At 43.4% G+C, this 15,981-nt stretch overlaps 1 protein-coding gene across 2 annotated transcripts in view; it reads right to left on the bottom strand.

Moving 5' to 3' along the window:
- PECAM1 (platelet and endothelial cell adhesion molecule 1) overlaps nucleotides 1–15,981 on the bottom strand; it is a 73,055-nt gene that overhangs the window by 24,753 nt on the left and 32,321 nt on the right. For both annotated transcript variants that reach the window (XM_083148158.1, XM_083148157.1), the window contains exons 5-9: nucleotides 15,025–15,288; nucleotides 13,276–13,554; nucleotides 9,902–10,192; nucleotides 6,598–6,888; nucleotides 2,066–2,173 (exon numbers count right to left, since the gene is read on the bottom strand). In XM_083148158.1, coding sequence (XP_083004284.1) covers nucleotides 2,066–2,173; nucleotides 6,598–6,888; nucleotides 9,902–10,192; nucleotides 13,276–13,554; nucleotides 15,025–15,288 — 1,233 coding nt within the window. The remainder of the gene's footprint in view (nucleotides 1–2,065; nucleotides 2,174–6,597; nucleotides 6,889–9,901; nucleotides 10,193–13,275; nucleotides 13,555–15,024; nucleotides 15,289–15,981) is intronic.

Genomic DNA, 15,981 nt, shown 5'->3' with positions numbered 1-15,981 from the left:
CGGGGTCCCTTCCGCAAATGGGAAGTCAGTGGCGGGGTCCATTCGGCGGATGGAAACTAGTAGCCAATACCGCTACTATTTCTCATCTGTTGCAGGTACCCGGACGCTGACTTCTCCTACACTGCAGGGACCCCGGCCCGGCGCTGACTGCCCAGCCCAAGACCACTGCAGAGACCCTCTACCCGCCTGACCAGGTACCGTACCAGCCTCGCCTGGGGGGGGTGGGGTGTCTGTGGGGCCTCCCACAATTTTGTTGTCCAGGGCCCCCACAGACCTTAATCCGCCACTGGGTGACAAGAGGGGGCGTTTACTCTTTACCCAGGCCTGGGTCTGATGGAAGCCCCCCCCCCCTCTGTTGCAGAAAGCTGGGCACATAGAGGGCCAGATGTATCAAGCTTCAAAAAGTGACAGAGTGGAGAATGATACTATTTCAGCCATTCAACTGCTACCTGTTATATTTTAAAACCCATCCTGTGACATGATAGACAAGAGCTGATTGGCTGGCTGTTTATCACTCTCCATCTTATCACTTTTTGAAGCTTGATACATCTGGCCCAGAGAGAGTGGGTGTGTGATCCCACCTGCACCCTACCACCCGCCGGCTTAGACACCGGCGCCCCAGCTAATTTTTTTTACAGGGGCGTGGCAATCAGTAGAACTGTTGTTGCCCCTGGTAGGGAGAGACTGTTTCTGGCACTTGAAGGTATGTCATCTCCAAACCCTGGCAAAACAGTCACACTGTACAGTGTAAACAACGCTGACCCGTGTACAACTTTGGTCAGAACTACAATTTGAATGGGGTCTGTCCCAGGTTTGACCCCAAATACTGGCTCAGACACAGATTTTTGGTGTGAAAGGGGTATAACTGTTGAAGTGGAATGCCTCAGCTGTAATCTCACGACACAAATGTATGTCATTATCCAGAGCCAATCAGTGGTCTTATCCTGTGATACCATCAAGTCAATATTCAGCTGTGTGCCAGGAATATAAAGAGCATGACACTGACAGAAAATGGGATATATACACCATCTATGAAAAAGGGGGAAATCTCTAAAATGCAGGGATTCAGTCATATTTTCACTGGAGTTTACAAATAAGCTCATACTGGCAGACAGACTCCAATATGACGAGCTGGAAGCAGAGTTACAGCATACACTATTACACTGTTTCCTGGTTTGGCATCTGCCAGCTTACTGTGCATGTTGGCTGGAGCAAGTGTCTGGAGGAACCCTCCTGGAAAAAAACCCATTAGAGTAGGACATTGGTAACTATAGGCTAACACCATCTTCATATTGCGTTAGCTATCGGTGCCAAGCTCCAGACTGCTTTGCATTCCAGAGCTTGGTAAAGCCAACTGCAGAGCAGCTCTCATAGAAACCTATGGGACCATGGAAAATATTGGAGATTGCAGCAGATATTTCCAATAGTGCACATCTGAGGACCCTTAATACTGTATTTGTGATTACCCCCAGAAAACACCTATTTCCACCAAATATTAACTTAAGCCCCACAGTGTGCTGTCCTCACTAATACAATGATAATCACAATGAAACATTATCATACAGTCAAATGATCAGCACACTTCACACTTCTTAAATGATCTTTACTGTGATTATTAAAGTAAATTGATGTTGGTATCCCCTCCCACCAAGGGCATAACTACCATAGGTGCAGAGGGTGCAGCTGCTATGGGGCCCAGAGCTGAGAGGGGCCCACTTTGCCTGTCAAAGTATCATGTGCTGTATATTTTTTTCAGCTTTAGGTGATTAATAGTGGCCTTTACAAACTTTTGGTATGGGGCCCACATATATCTAGTTACGCCACTGCCTCCCACTTTTAAACTTGTACAGTTGAATAACAAAGGATGCTCTGATACTAGTCACAGTCACATTTAAAAGCTATTCTCACTTTTGTTACATGTCAAACATAGCAGTAGATAGGCACAATACCTAAAGCTGAAGTTTGATTCCTGTATATCATTATGAAACAAGATTCAGATATATTGTTGATAGATACACTCCACAAAAACTAATGATTCTCCGTAAATAGGAGAAAGGTGTGTTACCTTTTTTCTTCTTGTCCATGTATAAGTACAGAACAATTGCTATTGCGCCCACAATAATCAGAATGGTAAAGGCAGCGATGACCACTTTCTTCCAGGTGGCCAGAACGGCTGAAAGCAGAGACACAACAATGAGATCCCGGCTACAAATATCTTACTCTTGAATTGAAATTATAAACTGTTGTCATAAAAAGACTGAAAGTTAAATTTAACCTGATTCATTCATTTAGTTGCCAAATAATTTAAGCTTAAAGGAGAATTAGGTTATCCATATTTCATGGTATGTTAAGAAGTCAACTAGCAAGTATCATTCATATACAAATAGTCTCATTCTCTGGTACTTGTGTAGTTTCACGGCGCCAGCATGGCGCCGTGCATCTGAGTCCCATGCTGCGGGCTCAGTGGCTCGCTACCCTCGCCACGCTATCTAAAATCAACTCCATGCCAACATGGATAGTGGGGGTATAAACTATCCATGTTGGCATGGAGTTAAGTTATTTATTTTAGATAGTTTGCTTAGCGTAAAAACCGGAAGTAGCACGGCGCCATGTTGGCGCCGTGAAACTACACAAGTACCCATTCTCCTTCTGGACTGTTCTAAGGCAAATATTCTTACGTATTTTAATTAACATTCAACTTACCTTTATAGTAGTAATAGTTTGTTTATTTATAAGGCGCCACAAAGTGTCCGCAGCACCATACATAGCAAACATAAAAACTAATTACAAGGTAACGTACAGGGTGTGATGATAAAATACAGCATAAATAGTGGTATAGCTGGCAGAACTAAAATCAGTATCAATTCTGAAGTAGGTGTCAAAATTGTCGAGGAGACTGAAGATGAAGTAGAGGAAGGGAAGAACAGGGCAGGAGCGTTGGTGAGGTAAAGAGGTAGGGTGAGTAGGGTGAGGAAGAAGGGCCCTACTCATGAGAGTTAACAGACTAAAAGGAGGTGGGTGGACGAACGAAAAACAATAGGATAAGTAGGAACGGATGGGTACGGATGGAGGCGTAGGGTAGGCAGGATAGCAGGAGCGAAAGAGGTTAGGAGGAGGAGGGATAGGCTAGTCGGAAGAAGTGGGTTTTGAGGGAGCGCTTGAAGGAGGTATGGAAATCAGAAAGCCTGATGAGAGGTTGTTCCAGTGTAGGGGGGCAACGCAAGAGAAGTCTTGGACACGGGAGTGGGAGGAAGTGATTAGGTGAGAGGTTGGCGGCGGAGCAAAGAGGACGGGAGGGAGTGTGGCTAGAGATCAGTGAAGAGAGGTAAGGAGCGGTGGAGGAGGAGAGAGCCTTGTAGGTGGTGGTGAGGAGTTTAAAGAGAACTCTGAAAGGAATGGGGAGCCAGTGAAGAGATAGACAGAGGGGGACGCGGAGGTAGAGAGGTGGGAGAGGAAGATGAGCCTAGCAGCGGCATTAAGAATGGATTGGAGAGGGGCGAGGTGGGCGAGAGGTAGCCTGGAGAGAAGGATGTTGCAGTAGTCAAGGCGGGAGATGACAAGAGAGTGAATGAGAATTTTGGACGCGTCAGTGGAGAGGAATGGTCTGATGCGTGAGATGTTGCGGAGGTGAAAGCGGCAAGACTGTGAGAGAGCACGAATGTGGGGGGTAAAAGAGAGGGAGGAGTCAATGATGACACAGAGGCAGGGTGTTTTGTCGGTGGAGGTGATCTCGGTTTCACCAATGCTGATGGTGGGAGAAGAGGGGATGTTCGGGGGATGGAAGATTAGAAGTTCAGTTTTAGCCATGTTTAGTTTCAGGAAGTGTTGGGTCACATAGGCTGAGATGGCCCTGAGGCATTCAGAGACCTTTGACAGGAGTGATGGGGATAGGTCAGGGGAGGAGAGATAGATTAGGGTATCAACATCATATAGGTGGTAATGGAAGCCGTAGGAGCTGGTTAGGGTGCCCAGAGAGGTGTTGTAGAGGGAGAAGAGGGCCAAGGACTGACCCTTGGGGAACACCGACTGGCTGCGGGGTAATAGGAGAGGAGGAGCACGGAGTGGAGATGGAGAAGGAGCGATCGGAGAGGTATGAGGTATACCAGGAGAAGACTGTGCCAGTGATGCCAATGGAGCGGAAGGGTGTTGAGCAGGAGAGGGTGGTCAACAGTGTCAAAGGCAGCCGACAGATCAAGCTGGATGAGGATAGAGAAGAGGCCTTTGGATTTAGCCGATAGTAGATCGTTAGTGACTCTGGTCAGGGCAGTTTCAGTGAATGTAAAGGGCGTTCCCCGGATAGGAGGGGGTCTAGAATGGAGTTAGCAGTAAGGTGGCTTAGGAGACGATTATAGGACAGACGTTCTAGGAGCTTTGAGGCAAAAGGGAGGAGGGAGATGGGCCTGTAGTTGGATGGAGAATTGGGATCCAGATTTGTTTTTTTGAGAAATGAGGAGACAAGAGCGTGTTTGAAGGAGGAGGGGAAGATCCCAGAGGATTTACAATATGCTGGAGTTTTTTTGCTTTACAATATGCTGGAGTTTTTTTGTTGTATAAATTGCCCATATATTCATTACTACTGTAATTATACCCAAACCCATTATTTCTTTACTTATACGGTGCAGTATATTTTCTCAACATTCACAAATTCAACAATATGTTCCTAACAGGATACTTAAACAATCAAGTTATCAGAAAACAATAGCTTGGTGCCATTGTAGGAAATATTAGGTAAAAAAAAGTGTAATAGAAGAAATGCACATGAGGGGAGATGGCCCAGCTCATGAGCGCTTACATTCTGAAGGAAAGGGGTGACAGAGATAGGTTAGAAGTGATGAGGAATAGGAAGAGAAATGGCTGAGTTTAATGAAGAATTAGTTATTGAGAGCCCATTTAAAGTTTTGTAGAGAGGTGGTGAGTCTGATAGCTAAAATCAGCCATAATATTGGATGCAGGGATGGGAGGAAGTAATCAGTTGGCAAGAAAGGTAGCATGTACAGTATTTGTAAAGCGAAGAGGATGGGTGGGAATGTAAAGGGATACAAGGTCAGATATGCAAGTGGGAGAGGAATGGGCGCGGGCTTTGTGAGTGTGAGAAGCTTGAATGGATTCAGAAGGGGAATGGGAGCCAGTGAAGGGCTTGTATTAGAGGGGAGGTGGACATAGTATGTTTGGACAGGAGGATAAGCCAGTCAGCGGCATTGAGGATAGTTTGCAGTGGGGAGAGGTATGTGTCAGGAAGGCCAAATAGGTGATAACAGTAGTACAAGCACAGGGATGATCAGTGAGTGGCTGAGGGTCTTATTAGCATCCAGGGAGAAAGAGTCTGAACCTGGAAATATTTTTGAGATGGAAGCGATAGGATGCGAAAGGTACTGAATGTGTGGTTTGAAGGAGTTGGAGGAATCAAGGATAACTCCAACACAGCATTCTTGATGGCTAGAGGAGCTAGTTTTACCATCAATAGAGTGAAATTGTGGGAGGTGAGGTTATGCAGGAGGGAGGGATGATGAACAGCTCAGTCTTAAACATGTTACGTTTAAAAAGAGCAGTGGGACAACTAAGAAGAGATAGCAGAGAGACAGCTGGAAATATGATTATTATAGAGAGAGAGGTCAGGAGAGGAAAGGTAGATTTGTCAAACGTGCGACAGAGCTCACCTAAAGAGGACCTATAGAGAGAGAAAAATGAAAGTCCAAGAACAGAACCTTGGTAGACACCTACTGTTAAGGAAAGTGCGAAAGCGGTAGAGTCATGAGAGGGAACAGAGAAGGAGCAGTGAGAGAAGTAGGAGGACAGCCAGTAGAGGACAGTAGCACATAGACTAAAGGATATAAACATTTGTAGGAGGAGAGGGTGGTCCATATACTCAAAAGCAGCAGATAGGTTAAGGCGAATAAGCAGAGAATAGTGTCTCCTGCATATGGCAGCGTGAAGGTCATTGCAGACTTTTGTGAGAGCAATTTCAGTAGTGGAAGACAGAAGCCAGGAGAGGGTGGGCAGTGGAGGGAGATTACAGTGGCAAAGAGACACATGGGAAACAAAGATAGAGAGGAGATGAGGTTATGATACTGATGTTATGTCAACTTTGCGGAAACAATTGATTTTTTACTGTTTTCTGTCCCTATTAGTGATTTTTATGTTAACCTAACACCTAAGGGTGCTCTTTCATCTTTGGGTAAAGGGTTGCAGTGCCTGCAGTTTAAGGAGGTTCGGTCACACCCGTTGTACAGCCCCGACCTTTCGCCCTGCGACTTTTACCTCTTCCCAAAGATGAAAGAGCACCTTGAGGGTCAACACTACAACTCTGATGACCAGGTGAAAGCTGTAATTTGGTCATGGTGTCGACAACAACCACCAGCTTTCTTCTCCGACGGGTTTGCCCGACTCGTCAAGCGTTGGCGCACATGCAAGGAAAAGGGATGGGGACTATGTTGAAAAGTGAACAGTGCATTACATAGAAGATAAACTGAGTTACCATGTACATATGTGTTCAAAACTAAAAACTTATAGCCATGGAGTTCAATACAACCTCATACAAAAACAACAAATGACTCATATGGAGTTATCAACAAATAATTATAGTTATTAATATCTGACCTTTGACTTCCATAGATTTGCTCTTGATGCCCTTGTTGGCTCTATTGGATGCCTCACAGAAATAAGCTCCATCATCTTTATTGCTGAATGACTGGACCATAAAGGAAGTATGGTTTATGTTTTGGTTTGTTGTCATATTGAGCAAAATATTATTGCTTCCTTTCTGGACATAAAAGCGGAAGTCGATTGGAAAAGTTCCATTCTTCACCCCACACACCAAGGATAATTCACTCCCCTCTTCCACTTCACCATCTTGTGGGATGATTTTGAGGCTCACATCCTCAACAGGAACTACAGGCAAAAGACAATGGGCACAAGAAAGTCACTCATGGCAAGTGAATGTCTCAGATGGCTAGAAAAACAATAAAATGTGGACCATCCAATATTAAAAACAAGCAAGCTATTAATAGGCAGTATCCACTAAGCATTTTACATATCTCAGTTTGAGGTCTGTATTCACATTTTCCTTAATTATCTTCTGTTAATTTACTCTCTCTTAAGGTCTATACACAGTGGGTGTTTTTGCCCAGCGTGTATGGATAACGATGATGGGGAAAATCGCTGGGCTGAAAATCACTCAGTGCATACACACTAAGCGATTTTCGACCATTTTAGCGATTTTCCCAGAGGAGGATGACTTTTTCCATAACAGGACGCTATGGAAAGCCATCCACCCCGTTGCTCATCTGCTGGTAATACCAGGAGATGAGTGGCTGGGTCAGCAATGATGTGGGAGCAGGCATCACTGCTCACTGCTGCCCCGTACACGCTGGGTAGATTTCGAGCTGAAAGCAGCTCAATCGAGTAAACTTAGCAGCTTTCACCCAGTGTCTATGGGCCTTTACACACCTTAGTAAAACTTTTTATTACATTGTGACATTATCACATAAATCTGCTTGTAATGTACTAGACGCATCGTACCTATTTCTTTCTTTATCACATGTGCAGTATGCTGACATATACTCCCCCACTACAGCACATTGAACATCAGCTTAGTGCTGACATGCTGTGTCCCTCTGCCCGGATTGCACCAGTGCTCATGTGTGAGATCCTGCTACTCGCATAAGATCTAATATGCAGCCCAGATCTGGTACCCATCCCTGCTGTGGTGATGGGACAATGACACCTGCATCTGTCGAAATCAATAATTGTAGGGGTTGTAAGGGTCAGCACGGCTGATCGTTTATACATTGGACCATATACCTGAGTGCTGTCTTTTATAAAGCAGCACTTATATAAACAGGGGAGCATTGCATTTACCGCACACCAGAATAGTCATACATGGAGGCAAAGCGGTGTCGATGCACATTACAATGACTACCTACCACCTTCACTTCTTATTAACCTTATTATATTTCCTCCACTTCTAGATCTTTCTATCATCAAACCAACTACTTCATCCACAAACTCTCATATCTACTCTGCTACATTGATTTAAACTGGGCTTTAGTTATACGCTTTGTTAGTATCTTTTGTATAAAATGGTGTTTTATTTATATAAAATACACGCAAAAAAATTACTTATACCCCTTTCACACAGAAAATGAAATTCCCGGGTAAAGCAGTTCCACCGGGAATTTCATTAAACACATGGGTTATTTCTCTGTGTGAAAGGGTCGATCAGGATCTTAAACTTCGGGTCTCCGACCCTGCAAATGACCAGGGTTGGGACCCGGAGTTTAAGATCTGGATCAACCTTTTCACACAGGAGAAAACCCCATGTAATAGAGCAAATCTCCGGGTCTAAATTTTAGACATGGAGATTTGCTCTCCTGTATAAGGGGGGTCTGACAGCAGCGGCCGGTTCTTCAAAAGCTGGGTAATTGCTGCGCTATTCAGCCGCTGCTGTCTGAAAGCGGTATAAATGCAGTGGATTTTTTTGGAAGGGGGCATGGTCCGTGCTCCCCAATTTAGCTATGGCACCTAGTAACTGGTTCCATCCCTGTTTTCAACAACCCGGGTTGGACTCGCATCTTTGGATGCAAAAATGTTGAATATGTATGGGCCATGGACTAGTTGAATGCCTAACAATGCTGCTCAGCCATTCTGGTATAATGTGCCATCTTTTTAAGTAATAGGCATACTTGCACCAATAAGAGCCTTAGAAATTTATAATTCACCAAGAAATGGTCTGCTTGGAAGCTGACCAATCTATCTTGTAGTTGATTATAGTAGACCAGAAGGTCTAAGGCCAGATGGAAATAGCAGCCCAGTGAAGAGATTTGACATACGGAGACCTACACTGGACAGCCACCAGCTCAAAGATATCCATGGTTAGCTAAAGAGAAACTGTATCCCTGGTAAATAACTTTAACTTAACTGAATCCATAGATTCACAAGGAGGATACTGTAAGGATGTCAACACCGGATTGGAATCCCAATGAGCTTTTGGATAGCGATGTATAAAGGGTGCACACATACCACTTCCTACGATGAAGAAGTGAAAATCCCCATTGAGGGTGTTCCCCATCAGCCACCAAAAAAGCACATCCATGGAACATGCATTTACACTACCTTAAAGCTCAAGAGCATCTTCTGTATCTTCACTCCTCAATTTTTTGCCGTGGGATGGGAAAAGTACAGTTCATTGCTCAGATCATTGCTCAGCTTCCTAGGAAGTACAGAGAACTGCATAGGCTCTGCATAGGACGGGGCCAAGGGGCACTCCACAGGTCAGTGTGGCTGCTGGGTTTATGCCTCACATTCTACACAGAGGGCATATACCATAGATTAAGCCCTATATAATATGGCATGACACTTGGGGCCTTATTTTGGTTCATTCTTTCTGACAAAATCCTTCTTAGATGGACAAAACCATGTGCACTGCAGGGGGGGGGGGGGCAGATGTAACATGTGCAGAGAGAATTAGATTTGGGTGAGTAATTTTGTTTCTGTGCAGGGAAAATACTGACTGCTTTATTTTTACACTGCAATATAGATCTCACTTTGAAGTAAAACCCCACCCAAATCTAATTCTCTCTGCACAAGTAGCACCTGCCCCACCTGCAGTGCACATGGTTTTGCCCATCTAAGAAGGATTTTGTCAGAAAGAATGAACCAAAATAAGGCCCTTGGAGCAGACAAAAACATTTCCTTTATCCAGTCAGAGCCAAATACAAAGTGGCCAAATCCATAGTTTCTTCATTAATTAAAAACATTTCAAGATTAATGATTTTAACTACAAATCTTGCCTTTCCTACATTTCTAAACCTCATACAAACATAGCCTTTCTCTATACGTTATAGCCTGTCCTTTGCTTACTGTGTTAAGTGTTTTCAAAATTTTCAGTGTTTGTAAAACTTACTGATTACAGTGATATTTACAATGTTGCTGTTCTCCACTGACTTTTCATTCCTGTTGGCTGCATGACATTGGTACTGTCCTGAGTCATTTGGCTTGGTTACATTCACTAGAAAGTTAGCTTCCATGTTGTTGTTCACCCTCTTTGTCTGAAGTAAGTCATCTCCCCGATACAGGGAGTATATTATAGGAGGAGTCCCATTATGTGATTTGCAAGCCAGTTCTAAGGTATCTCCCGGTACCACCGTCCTATTATCTTTGATTTTCAATATGAGATATGGCTTGGTTACTGGAGCTGAGGGAATAGCAAACAATGAAGAGTTGAAAGAATACAGATAAAAACAATATCACAGAGAACAGAAAACTGAATGGAGTATATGTTTTTTCATTATAAAGTATAACACTGTTTGTTCTGTTTAAAGTAGTTTCATACAAAAAGTAATCATAAAAAAAAATCAAATGACAATATTTGCCCCATGCCCCATCATCAGCTCTACTGTCAGCTCTCCCTGTGGTGGTTTAGCCCTTATTTATTTACATCTGGAGGTTATAAATCCCAGGTAGAACCTAATAGAGAGAACCTAATCAATGAGATCAGACAACAAATCAAATTTCAGCGGAATGTGTTGGGATAGAGACCACTTCACCAAAAACATAATTATATTTCCACAGAGAATATTATTTATATCATCACAATATTTTGTAGCACTGTAAAGTTGACGTTTAATCATCAGTCCTTCAAAAAACCTATTGCAGCAGTCTAATGGGGAGGAATATGTGTATTAAGTATATGCACTAAGCATTGTAGAGAGATAATATAGACAGAAATAACATACCAGCTCCTAACTGTCATGTTGCAGACTGTTTTAAAAAATGACAGTCAGGGGCTGCTTGGTTGGTACTTTGGGACACATTTATCAATGAGTTTTAGCTATTTAATTCTTGTTGCGAATAATAAAAGGTGCTTCAGCCAATCAACTAAATGTCATGTGTTGAAAAATGACAGTTAGGAACAGACAGGCTGCAGGACCATTGGGCTTGGACGCAAGGAGGAAGTGGAAGGCCACATACAGCAGTGTGGCCGGATCCTGCAGAACAGGATCCGGCCACTGCCGACCGGATTTCTAGTGTTACACAGCCACACTGTGTGAACACATACATTGTAATGTATGTGTTCTTCACGAAATCCGTTAGTCCTGCCATCTGGTCCTACCCCTACCTGCTTCTAATGTGTGGGCGGCCACATAGGAGCCCGTGTGCATGCTCCTTGTGGTGCAGTGGGTTCCACTGAACTGGACCCCCTGCTCCTCTATGTATGGCTCGGCCCTTATTAATATGCAACAAGTTTTTAATAGTGCTGGGCAACAATTAAAACTTTTAATCTGATTAATCACATGATTCTCTATCATTAATTGCATTTAATTGCATTGTTAGGCACAAAATTCAAAAATGAATTCACTTTCCTGACTATATGGGAGATTTGGTGTCCCCAGAATGAGAGGGAGTCTGCACAGTCCCTCGGAATCACAGTGCAGTCAGGTAGAGCCACACACTATAATGCCTGCCACATACTGTTATGCCCGTTACACATTATGCCACACACTGTAATGCCATCACACATTATGCCACATAGGTGCCGCTTACCTACATGCTCGTTACCAAGGGTTCCATGCTCATTGCCAAGGGGGATTACATGCTTGTTGCAAGGGGGTTGTATGCTCTATGCCATTTAGGATTGCATGCTCATTGCCATAGGGTGTTTTATGCTCATTGCCAAGGGGGATTACATGCTTGTTGTCAGGGGGGTTAAATGCTTATAGCCAAGGGGGATTTGAATGCACGTTGCCCAGGGGGAGTTAAATGCTGGGACAAGCAGGCGGAGAAAAGTGGTGCCACGGAGATGCAGAGTGGTTGCGATGCCGAGTCTCTGTCAGCATTACAGAGTCCCTGCCCCCCTTCAAAAATGGCTGCACCTCTAGCATCTGTCAGAGTGATAGAGGTGCAAGAGGACCTCTAGCGTCTGTCTTCTCTGTGGCCATTTTTGGAGGGTCTCTGTAATGCTGAGAGACTCTGCGCTGCTTCCCCCGCGTTAACACGATATAAAAATATTGTCACCATTATGATGTTGCAACGTTAACGCGATAATTAAAATTTCCTTTTATATCCCACTCCCAGGCTTAGAACAGTACATATGGGGGTTATCACTGATCACTGCACTCTGCGATCACCTTGTAATTAGATAGCCGCTGCCCAGTCTGAGTGAAAAGCTGCCACGTGAAGGCATTGGAATTTTCTTAGCACAGCTTGCAAAAAGTAGCTGGATCGGCTATCAGCAGAAAATCCATACGCTGCTCACCATTGAATGATTTTTCTAGCGTGTACAGTCTGTGCGTAGCCCAGGACTAACTTGGCACCTGCGATAGAATCAATTGGATCGGGGCTGTAGCTGACATCACACAACTTCCCCTCAAACACTTGGGTACACCTGCGTTTTCCCACACACAAATGCCGGCTTCCTGTCAATCAACTTGCGAACGCCATCGATAAAAAAAAGTAGGAAAAGCAGGACTGCTTTATGCATGCACGCTATGAGCCATACGCATGCGCAGGCTATCAATAACTGTTTCCGAATTTGCAGCCATGCTATCAGGTCTGAATATTCCCCATTGACATTCCCTATCACCTTCAGAGGAAACCCATGCAAACCCTGGGAACACTGGCAGTAATTAAATATTGAAAATTCCTTATGTGAAAAAGCGTTAAAAATGTGTTTATGGTATTTCATGGTTCTAATTTTACTACTTTAAAAAATGTATTCTCAGCCAATGTAAGAAAGACTTCTTTACAGTAAGTGCACATAAGATATGGAATACTCTGCCAGGGAAGGTTGTGATGGCAGATTCAACTGAAAAATTAAAAAATGGCTGGACAAATTTTTAGCAGAAAATAGTATCCAGGGCTATAATCATTAATTATAATGTACTATAGTGGACTCTGTTTGGACAGCGACTTTGGCTCATTGGGGACTCCTTATAATGGGGACTCTTTATAATGAATAGACAGTAACCTCATTTGGGTCATTTACACCGCAGGAACTTGATGGACTATAATGTCTTTTTTCAACCTCACAAACTATGCTACTATGTTATTATGTTTTAACTAGTAATACCGCTTAAAGAAAAAGCTCCGAAAGCTAGTCTGCTACCTTCTGTGTTTGTGCATGTGTGAGAAAGAGATGTAGTTTTACTCTCTGCCAGCAGATGTCAGTGTTTCGGAGACTCATAGACACTAGACATATAGATAGATGATAAAGCAGAGTCCCTTATCTACAGTATTTAATTTAAGATAATTGTCAGATACACAAGTCTCAGTACTCACCATAAACCTGGATCGGCACTGAATTACTAGTTTTTGTGATGTTGGATATTGTGAGTTCACAGAAGTAGTCTCCGCTGCTATTTTCTTTTGCTGTTATTTGGAGCTTTTCTCCTTTTTTTACATTTGTTTTTACTCCATTATTTTTTATGACATAAGACGCCTCTTTATTTGAAACCTCTGGTGGTAAGTCAGAAACGGAACATTCCAGAGAAAAGTTGTCACCTTCTTTGATGTTCTTGCTAGATGTATGTAGCTTTAGACTTGGTCTTGGAAACAGTTCTGTAAATAATTTGAATTACCATTTTCATTTCCATTGAAAGAAAATTAAAGGTAAAAAAATCATGACAAAATATATTATTCAAATATTATATAGTCAATTCTATAATATACATTTTCGGCATTTCTTTAATTGAATTTTAAGTGTTGGGGAAAGGGCAGTAACTACACAGGTTACTGAATTAGGTAGGTAGTAGAAGCAGCAATGCAGTATGCAACATAGACCGCTAAAGTATTCAGAAATGTTTGCAGTTATTCCACAGTTATAACAACACTTTGTCAAGGTAAAGCTGACCAAGCACCTACAGTATGTGAATGGTCCATTTGATCATTTAGACCAGCGCTTCACGAACTGTGGGTCCTGACCACAAAGTGGGTCCCAAACACCTATTCATGGGATTACAACCAATGGTAATTTTACCTGTGGACAGCCTCCCCAATAAAATCCATAACCTTACTCAGCCTTAGTGAAGCCAGATGCAGTCTCTCGACCCAATGAATGTCAACCTTCTGCCTGTCCACCAACGGTATTGACTTTTGACCTAATGATCTACACCCCACTAGACAATGTGTGCACCCTGCTACATCACAGGTAACAGGGCCTGACAGGGGAGCTGGCATGACCAAGTGCATACACACTTGTTGATGCCAGCAGCCACAGAGCGACAGTGGGGGCCATGCTGCCCTGGCTAATGATGACGCGGGTCATGCATGCAGGGCCAATGAAGGATGTTAATGACTACTGCTCGTTACGGGTCGAAATCATCCCTGTCCCCGATGGTCACACATGAAAATGCACATGTGCAAACCCCTGGAGCGAAGGGCTTTGGTAAGTTCCACACTCACCGGGCCGTTTGCTACAGGAAGGGATGGGCAGGCAGGGGGTGGACTTCCAGTGGTTTCATGGGTGCACCCACCGGTTTTGTCGACACACCCATGAAACGCACGTGCCTGCTTGGGACTGGCGGCTGACATAACATGACATCAGCTCCCGCACTGAATTCGGCAATCTCCGGCCACAATAAAGTCAGTCTAGAGTGGATTGACTTTTATTAGCAAATGAAAGAGAAACCATTCAATTATTTATCTTCCGTTCGGCCGCATGCCAGTGGATGTGTATGCGAACACATCCACTCGCATGCTAGCGAGCGGACTTCAGGCGGTGGGGGTGCGGCGGTGGGACAGTGGGTAGCATTTACCTGTTCACTAGGCTGCTAGTATATGCAGCCTAGCAAACAGGTCTGAATCAGGCCCCTAGTGTGTACACAATGGACGATTTGAACATTTTGTTGTTCCGATCTATCAGAATCTGCAAAATCATTGAAAAAGTCATCCAGTGTGTACCCAGCTTAACAGTTGGTCCCCGTCTTGAAGTGTCCTGACATTTATTTCCTGGTCATTAACATATCGGAGCTTACATAAAAAAAGATCAATGCAGTTGTTTCAATAGGGAAAGATAAATATTTGCTCTACCTGTTATGATTATCATGACAGTGCTGAATTTTGAAACTCTTCTTCCCTCAGCTTTACACATGTAGTTACCCGTGTCATTTACTCTAGCAAATTGATAATAGGATAAGCTCTCAGTTTTGGAGATTTGCACAATGCGGTTTCCATTCTGCAGTGTGAGGGTCACCTCCTCTGGACGCCTTTGAATGGAGCATTTCACCAACATGTTCTTTCCTTCAGTAAAGTTAAAGGATGGAAAAACTTCGATTCTGGGAATGGTAAATGGAGCTGTAGGATAGAGCAATTCCAGTGTGGATTATAAAAACAAAAACCAAACAAACAAAACACTAACAGGAGAGTTTGTATAATGCACACTTCTAGATGTGGACACATATAAATGTGATAATGTGATGACAGTTAGATTTATTTATTTATTTACAATTTCTTATATAGTGCAGCATATTCCATTGCACTTTACAATTGGAAACAACAGTGATGAAACAACTGGGTAGAAACAGATTGATATAGGAGGTAGGAGGACCCTGCTCGCAAGCTTACAATCTATAGCAGGGCTGGGCAACACCGGCCCTCCAGATGTTGATGAACTACACATTCCAGCATGCCTTGCATCAGTTTCAGCATGGCCACATAGCAAAACTAATGCAAAGCATCCTGGGATGTGTAGTTCATTAACATCTGGAGGGCCGGTGTTGCCCAGCTCTGATCTATAGGGATAGTAAGAGGGAAACACAAGACAGTCCTGATGGGATGCAATTAGATATGAATGCTAGTGGAGGTTATGTGGGGGTTCCGGAATATGATAGGCTTGCCTGAAGAGGTGACTTGAAGTTTGGAGGCTAGAGGACAGACATAGGGTGGGTGCTGCGTGAGATAATGAGTGCATGGATTAGAGTTTTTGCAGTGTAAAATAATCTTGAATTTTGGATATGTTTTTTTAAATGCATATAAAATTATATAAAG

The sequence above is a fragment of the Crinia signifera genome, chromosome 6 (genome assembly GCF_055691185.1).
Source record: "Crinia signifera chromosome 6, ASM5569118v1, whole genome shotgun sequence".
Taxonomy (NCBI): Eukaryota; Metazoa; Chordata; class Amphibia; order Anura; family Myobatrachidae; genus Crinia; species Crinia signifera.
This window is presented reverse-complemented; position numbering and strand designations above follow the sequence as displayed.